At 34.8% G+C, this 9,156-nt stretch overlaps 1 protein-coding gene across 1 annotated transcript; it reads right to left on the reverse strand.

The window, feature by feature from the left end:
• Window positions 1–1,614: 1,614 nt before the first annotated feature.
• Window positions 1,615–7,224, reverse strand: LOC104220914 (26S proteasome non-ATPase regulatory subunit 4 homolog). The gene is made up of 11 exons (XM_009771878.2): window positions 7,003–7,224; window positions 6,792–6,905; window positions 6,547–6,652; window positions 5,288–5,402; window positions 4,997–5,206; window positions 4,374–4,674; window positions 3,764–3,887; window positions 3,029–3,132; window positions 2,842–2,910; window positions 1,963–2,037; window positions 1,615–1,852 (listed from the first exon to the last, which is right to left on the reverse strand). Exons 1-10 carry the CDS (start codon window positions 7,012–7,014, stop codon window positions 1,990–1,992), a joined length of 1,203 nt encoding a protein of 400 aa, XP_009770180.1. The 5' UTR covers window positions 7,015–7,224; the 3' UTR covers window positions 1,615–1,852; window positions 1,963–1,989.
• Between the last annotated feature and the right edge of the window lie 1,932 nt (window positions 7,225–9,156).

A 9,156-nucleotide genomic window follows, 5' to 3' on the forward strand; every position in this document is an offset into this window, starting at 1 on the left:
GCATAAGAAAAAGTTCATATATATTAAGAGGTAAATTCATTCATCTTTTCGCATTTTCATCTTTTTGTATTAATACTTGCAATAGCAACTGGAATGGACAAACGTAAGCAACAAGTATAAGAAGATACTTTGTATATTTAGTTTTCCTTTTTGATTTTTTCAGGGTTTATGATATATAATATAGATATATCATTTATATACGATGTATACAATAGTAATATACAAGTACATATTATATATATATATATATATATATATATATATATATATATATAATAGTTAAAACAACATTAATATACCGTATAATATAATATTTATACGATAAATATATGGCAGACTAATAAAATTATTATATGCCCAAAATACATCATATATCACTATGAATATCCAAAATAATTATCTATATGTATATATTAGTTATATACGATGTATATAATATAATAGTAATATACAAGTAGTATACTATGTAAATAATATTTATACAACTATAATATACTATATATACACACACACACACTTATTATTTTTAGGAGTATAAAAGGAATCAGATGCAAAAAATTAAAAAAATAAACATGTAAAGAAAACCTCATGTTCCCATATATGAAATTCGTCGTTTTTCTTCACTTAATAAAAAAGATAAATTAAAAGGGAAAACCAAAAAGGAAAAAGAAAAAAGGAAATAGAAAATGAACAATAATGTGGTCTAATAGTTGTACAATCTTGTTCCCTATAAATCAGCTAAATGGAGTAACTTATCACATTAATTACTTTTTGGCAGTTTTCGGACTTCCACTAAAAATAAGCAACGGAACATGTGAGGGATTGAGAGGTCCATTAATTAATTGATTATGTTTATGTTAGAAATGTAGATAATTAGCTGCCACTTTTGTTAATTACTTATTCCTGCTAGGAGTCTGAAAATTTTTCTTAAAAATTGACCAATTATGTTTTTATGCTAAGAGGGAAAAATACACAAGTCTGATCAAGTGACTAGCAGCATCAGTTGTATGTCCCACGCATCGTTACACTAATTCACACTTGTAAATTGTAATGGATGCGGGAAATCTTTAGCGTCTAAACAAATCATATCTGTTCTTTATATTGTTACTTGCGTCCAAGATTTTTCAAATGAGTATTTTGATTCTTTAGTGTCTAGTGATTTTTCAGACTGATGGAAAGAAAATGAGCATTTTGATTCTTTTCACATGATGGTCTGGTATTAAATGGATGTCATTATCAGTATAAATTGTTCTACGAAGCTCATTGCAGCAACGGAGCGAATTCTGATTTCTCTTGACGTAATTACTACAAATTGCTATGCTTCTAGTGATAATTAACTTATTAAATGTTCTTTTCACGGCATCTGTTATGTTTTCCATCAAAAGACAACAAGAGCGCGCATAAAAGGTTTGTGACAACCCCAGATCTGCACTAGAAAAGTTTATCATGGAGGCGTAAATCTGCTCTAAATTCTCTAATGTTGAGTATCTCCTCTTTTTTCTCTAACCTTATATTTTAATTTAACGTTTCTTGTTTATCTTCATTATTCTCCTAAAGAAGAAAAAGAACCATGTAGTTGAATGTTGGGTCTTACTACGAATCAAAGATGAACACTTGCTAGGCAGATCTGTTCTTTCTTTCTTTGAGAAATAAATACAAATCATCTGGAAGCCACAAATCAAGCTAGATGAAGAGTTTCATAATCTTATAACAGTATATTTTAAAGAAAGAACGATTCAATGAATCCCTCAATTGTAACACGATACAGTCCTTTTCCACAGACATAATAAGCCCCATTCCAATAAGCAATTTCAGTAGCACCCATACCCCATTACCATCTGAACTTCTTTGCCTACAAAGATTAACAGTTTCATTCATATCAGCAGAATAGTAGAACGTGGAAAAAACACAGAGCGTCTCCGAAAGGCTTTCTTCACGAAGAAGAGCGCTAAAATATTATACCTCAGCTGAACATACTTGTACGCATTATTACTTCTTCTCTTCTTTCTGTTCCTTGTCCGTGTCCTCGTCCTTCTTCTGCAAGGACAAATTAGATCATCGTTAAATTACGATTAAAAAATGAACAGAAAACATGCTATGCTGGTAAAAAATGAACAGAAAACATGCTATGCTGGTAAAAAATGAGCCGTATCCCTGGCTTCTTCCATTCCATTAGAAAGATTATCTGACCATTCACGAAAAGCTGAAAGGCATTTGGATCAAGGAACATGAAACGAAGGGAAAGGAAAGAAAGCAGAAGCATCAAGAATAGCATCATTCGACATACAGAAGGATTCTCCTCTTTTCGACACGTTTATCCCCGATCCCTCGCTCCTTCAGTCCACTTGAAAAGATTAAATTAACCCCAAGAATCTGTTAGGATACTGTCTTCTCAAATGTAAAAGCTGAGTAGTCGTGCAGTCGGCTTTGCGCCTCATCTCCTGAAGCGCACACTTCTCCGAAGTGCATGGCTTCATTCATTAAATGATAAACTACTCTTCACATTTATTCATCAGTTTACGAAGCAATGGCTTTTAATAACACAACTTTAGCACCATAGCGTTTACACTGAAGCACTACCTAAGCAAAACGTGAAGCACGAAGCCTATGTTGCACCTGGTTCCATGGATCAAGTGCGCCTCAAGCGAGCCTCTGACAACACTTCAATTGCAACATTGAAGAAATTGTATGCACGCGGTCGAGGGTTTTATGAACAGAATGTCCATCAAATGTGCCAATATAGATGCATAAACAAGAAAAGAAAATTATACATGACACTACCCAAACTTAACCAACAAGCACTTTGATATAATCAAGTAATCAATAACCTAATGAACTCACCTCCAACTGGCCTTGCATGGAAGCAAGCAAATCTTTAACTGAGGGATCATTTGGATCAACGCCTGGAAGCTGTCAAACAAATGCAAAATTAAGTGAAAGTCACAGAAGAATATGAGGTGTGATCTTTCAGAAAAGCACATACTTTTCCCCTGTGATACTAATAGAGTTTTGCGTATAGAAGACTTACTGAGGCAAGGATTGATGACACAAAAGATTGATCTGCCAACAGCTTACTCATATCTGTCTGACTTGACTGATCATTTGTGCTGTCCTGCACAGACAATTGAAGAGCTGCAAGCACCAGAAGAGTTAAGACAAATCAGGAGTGTCCAATTAAGAGTGAACCTTCATAAGATAACTACAAAGGATTATATGCAGGTAATAATTGAGGAATTTGATATTGCAAGCCAATGCCATATACAGCCTAAGTAACAGAGTCTAGTACAACCCCCTTTAACATTCAAAGGACCATTTTAGGACAAGAAAAGGAAAATAAAACATGCTTAAGAGGCATTTCTTCAGAAAATGTTATCTTCATAGACACTATACAATCCTATTCATTCATATAGGGACAGCAAATGGAGATTAGATGGGTGGTTTTTTTTTCTTTTGGGCCGGAGGGGGAAGGGGGCTCCTCTCTTTCTTCAAACTCATTTTTTTCAAAATAATATTGTTTTCAAGGAGATTCTTAGAAATACACACACAATTGCAGGATTAGTTAAGCACATTCTACTAACCATATAGTCTATAAATCGAACAAATACTAGAAATGATGAGATATGCAAGAAAACAAGGAATAAGTATTGTGACATGAACTAATCGTGATTAGGTACATTTGCTGACGGTTACAACTATATATCTATGAGATTGTGATGGGATACCAGCAAAGCAACCATTTAAGCCTGCATAGATCCTAACGTACCAAGTGCCAAGTCTTGATCTTCAGAAGCCGCTTCCGACATATCAGTGTCTCGTGTAGCAACATTAGAGGAAGCATCATCCATCGACATTGCAAGGGCTTGCTGTAACAAGGCATTCTCATCTTCCTGCAAGAGATCCAATTATAATTCATGTGTTAGTTTCATCTTGGCTTCCAAAAGGCCAAGCATTACAAAGCCTTCAAGCTAACACTCACTTTTATTAAAGAAATTTCAACACAAGTCACAGGAAACAATATCCTCTGGCATAAGCGTGAATGAGGTAAACTACAATACCGGAACAAAAATTACCAAGGTATTTAAAAAGGCTCAAGAAAACTTATCAGAACAAAGCTCAAGAAAACAGAGGATAACATGCAATTATAGAAAACTGATGTGGATCCACGGTTTGGTTAACCAATACAATCTTGCACATCCCACCTTCCCCCCTTGTTCCCTCAAAAAAGCAGGAAAATGCCAATAAATCCAACCCATCTCAAACTTAATTGATAGGAAAAAACAAATTTAACTACATTCGAAAGAGCAACATTTTATTCTTCTTTTCAAGCTTTTACTCAATGGAGGCATCAGACAAGAAGATGACAGATTACAAACCATCAGATCAGTTGCCTTGTTTTCGGGTTCAGGAGTTCCAGCATTGACATTTTCAGCCATAGTAACATCCTGGGAAGTTTCTCCTTTCTCTTGTGTAGCAGTTTCGTCTGCAGCCTTCTTTGCAGCTGCTTCTTGCCTCGCCCTTTCCTCCTCCATTGAAACTCGGAGTGCTAGAGCAAGTTCAGGATCCAAATTAGGATCTACACCAAAGTCAAACCCAGACACTCCACCAGCGGCAGCCGCTGCAGCTGCTGCTGCAAATCCACTTCCACCCTCACCATCACCAGTGAAAATAGGAGTACTGCCAATGCCAGATGAGGGATACAGTTTATTAAAGAATTGCTATTCACAAGTACATGTTATGAAATCTTTTTTTTTTTTTTTGAGAATGATGGTCATATTATACTGCAAGCAACCCCCACTTCCAACCGAGAGGTTGTGAGTTCGAGTCTCCCCAAGAGCAAGGTGGGAAGTTCTTGGAGGGAAGGATGCCGGGGGTCTATTTGGAAACAGTCTCTCTACCCTAGGGTAGGGCTAAGGTCTGCGTACACACTACCCTCCCCAGACCCCACTAAGTGGGATTATACTGGGTTGTTGTTGTTGTTGGTCATATTATGGGTTACCTTATAAGCACATCAGAGAGAGCATTAGGACCAGCAGGAACATGAATGATGTGACTGCTCTCGTTGTTATTAACCGCAGCAACTAGCGCCTCTAGCTTCTCAGCTTTCCCATCATCATTTTCACCAAAATTAACGACATCAAGAGCTACACTATTCTTCTTTAACTTTCTCCCAATCATCTCCAAGACCTTCTTGTCGTATTTCACAGGGCTGAAAACACGTGAAATGTTAATAGAATGATCAAAAACTGCAGCAGCAAAGATAATACAGAGAAAAGCACAGGGACATCACCTGCCAGCAAAAACAATGATCCTTTGTTGTTGCTTTTTGTTTTGCCGATGCTTCAAAGCTAACTGGGCTACCTGGATACCAGCAGCCAAATTCATCTCACCACCTATCTCTAATCCTGAATGAGGGGAAACAAGGCCAGGTCAGCAACTAAAAAAGCTTATTAGAAGGCAAAAAGTTTGTCAAACACCCTAAGACTTGAAAGATACTTCTATCATGCATTAGCATAGAACTCAAGCACAAAATGGGTTTTGAAACTATCTGAGTAACCTTCTCCTCAAGTTGAATAAGTTAAGCTAATAGATAAATCAAATTAATAATACATTAATGTAAATTATATTATGTGTCTTTTTGTGCAAAAATTTTGGAGAATATTTTCCAACAGACCATCACGCTCACGGCCGACCTAGCGCCCTACTTGAATCTCCTAATTTGATACTCTATTATGCTTTACAGATAAATGACATATCATCTCCATCTTCCAGCCCATCCACCATATATCTTGTTCTTTCATTTTACTTGGCACTTCAAAGCTTCCTCTTTTCAGTACAGTAAATGCAGGACAGAGGATACTGGCAGAGAAGGCGTAGGAGCATCATTAGTTGCGGTTCAAAGCGCCCTCCAAGACTCAGTCATCTTTTTTCCCTCAGATCATCTTTAATTTCTTTGAAATATGAAGAAGCTTCAATATTACACCTAAATATCCAATATTTAAGTAGACGTACACAAGTAACTTATTTTATTTTAGTTAGTTATCATCCTTATTTACAATATTTCCTTTTTGAAAAGGCATAGAACAAGTGATTGGCACAATAAGAAGTTGAGCACTAACAAATCCACTGCAACAACCCCTTAGTCTTTGGAAAGAAGTTAAACAAGCAATAACAGCTATGCTGGCACCTCAAATGATATATTATCATAATCCTAACACATGCTCTCTTCAAATATGATGTGTTACACCCAAAACAGAGTTTGTGAAAAAAATAAACAATAGCAGCAATCTCAATTCTTTAAGAGAAAGCCATTTCAAAAGATCTCCCTCCATCTCAGCTCTCTTCAACTTACCGCATTCCAGTTCTTTTCCTTTTTGATAAATAAGAATCCCCTGTGCTCACAGGTTTTAGTCACATCAATACCTAGAGCCCCAATATCTTCCAAAAACAGGGTCTAAAAAAACTTACAAAACTAGAAAAGTGATAATAATGGCCCTTAATGCAGGAAATTATCAAGAATAATAACACAATATGGGAATAGGGACTTACCGTGCATGCAAGCTAAGATTTTTCCAAGATCGCTGGTGGGAGTGACTAACACTCGAACTCCTTTACCGGCCATAGTCAAAATTCCAACTGTATTCTCAGGATTAGACTGCACAAAGAGTTCCCACATCAAAAAAGAGAACAGTAAAAATACAGCCCAATTGCTTTTCACTAAAAGGTAAATAGATCATCTCAATACATAACAAAAACCCTAGAAAGAGTATAGCTTGAAGAAAAAAATAGAACACCTGGGTTTTGGCTCCACAGATGAGATTAACTGCATCAGCTAGAGCTTGAAATCTATTGGGCGAGTAATCACCGTTTCGCATCCACTCCGAATTGTCGATGCAGATCATTGTCGCCTGATAGAAAAACGTCAACAGAATAAACCCTAATTTTAATTTGCTACAACATTATAAAGATAGAACTGAAATTGAAATACAAGAGCAAGATACTGACCTCGAGCACCATGATTAACGATTGAAGAAAGAGCCAACAATCAGAAGATTAAACTGAGAAATCGGTGTTTGTTCGCTGAAATTTGAAAGGAATTGGGTTTACTTGCTGAGGGAGTTGTGCTCGTAGCGTCCCACGTGGGTCGGGTTGATTTCCTTGGAAACTGTTATCTAAAGGCCCAATTGAAAGACCGGCCCTCTTTTATGCCGTTTTCCAACTTGCAACAAGAGATAGGAACTAGGAAGTAGGAATATTTGAGTTAATTTTTGCTTATCAAAACAAAATCGGGTAAGTTGATTTATTAATCAAATCAAACTAATGAGTTTTTCGATTTTATATTTTCTATTTTTTGTGCTTTTAAAGTTTTTCTTCTTTTTTAAGAGTTTATCTGATCATACTTCTTTATCTAAAATGAATTGGTCACATTATTATTATTACTAGTTTTAGTGTACGTGTGTTGCACGTATATACCGCATCAAGCAATAAAAGTTAAATAAAGTAGCAGTTGACATCAAAATAAGCACAATATTATATTCATTTAGTTCAACGATTGTTACTATATACTATAAATATTGATACAGTATAATGATTGGTTCAATACTCAATATCTTCTGAATAATATTAGTCACACCCAATAAAATGAGGTTCTTGATATATGTTACTTTTTATCGCTTCGGTCATCAAGATCCAAACTCTTGTTTGCCTCTCTACAACAAATAAAATGCACATTGATATTAAAAAGAATGAAAACTTAATGTCATCCTTCTTTTTCTTTTTCATTCCATAAAAACTAAGTACTATCTTACTAAAATTTTACAACTTGATCACATATATTAACAGTAATAATTTAACCTACATCAATAAAGTGCACATTTATTCTTTAAAAAAAATAGTACTACTGTCAATCATTTTTTCTTCTCTTATTCCATAAAAGTTTTCAAAGAAACATATTAAGTCATAAACAACTTTCGGGAGAACGTAGAGAGATCTAGAAGAGTTCACCTCGCAAGGATAATAAGTATCTTTTTCCTATAGCACCACACGTTTAAATTAATAATTCATGTTAAATACTTTTTCATAAAGAATATGAAATCGTGATTTTTTAATAGAAGCGTTCAACTTCTTCTTATTTAATATTGATTTAGTTTTAGAATTCTATTTTTGGTAGAAAACTTATCAACAAATAGTTAGGTTGATGAGGGCATTAACCAATCAACAACAACAACCCAGTATAATTCCATTTAGTGGGGTCTGTGGAGGGTAGTGTGTACGCAGACCTTACCCCTACCCTAGGGTAGAGAGACTGGTTCTAAATAGACCCCCGACATCCTTCCCTCCAAGAACTTCCCACCTTGCTCTTGAGCATTAACCAATCAAGAAACTAAAAAGGAAGTATCAATGGAGAGTTAGAAATAGGAGGAAAGCATGATTATTTTAGGACTTCTACACACAAAAAATAAAATAATCCAAAGCTCTTTTTGTAAATAGAGTATATTGGTTAGATACTACGGTTCTGAATTGCAAGAATATTGAACAATATCTTTTACGCGAGGAATGTCACAAAATGTCAATCAAATAATTTTTTATCTCTGTTTTGAAATTAACTTAACCTAAGATTAAAAAGCTTGACTCTCGCGGCATCATTTTAAAAAATAAAAGAGTAGAATAAGAGTATTATTTATTCTACAATATGACAGGAATTCAGTCCTTTTAAAATTAATTGACATACTTTAACTCGATATTGTTCTTTTTAATTAATGTACTACTTGGAGAATGATAATATATGTTGAGTTTGGTATTGTTAAAAAAGGTATACTAAAGAAATATAATTATGTAAAACTAATATTAACCCCCCCCCCCCCAAAGAGACCCTTATGGTAAGAGAAACTCAACAGCTATAGATTTTTTTGTTGTTCCTTTTCATTTAATCCTAGTATATGTTATTATTTTGGAGACTGATAATACTGCAATTGTTGATCTTTATGTTCTTCAGTTAAGAAATCTATTTCTACTATAACTTAATCCAAATACTAAAATTGTCCACTCCTTGTGACTTCTGTAGGAACAAGCTTTAGACGTTAAATCCCATATGTAAAATTTAACGATCAACACTCTATATCAAAGGAAACATATCAACAGAAAATTAAAATATTATAA

This window comes from Nicotiana sylvestris, chromosome 2 (genome assembly GCF_000393655.2).
Source record: "Nicotiana sylvestris chromosome 2, ASM39365v2, whole genome shotgun sequence".
NCBI lineage: Eukaryota > Viridiplantae > Streptophyta > Magnoliopsida > Solanales > Solanaceae > Nicotiana > Nicotiana sylvestris.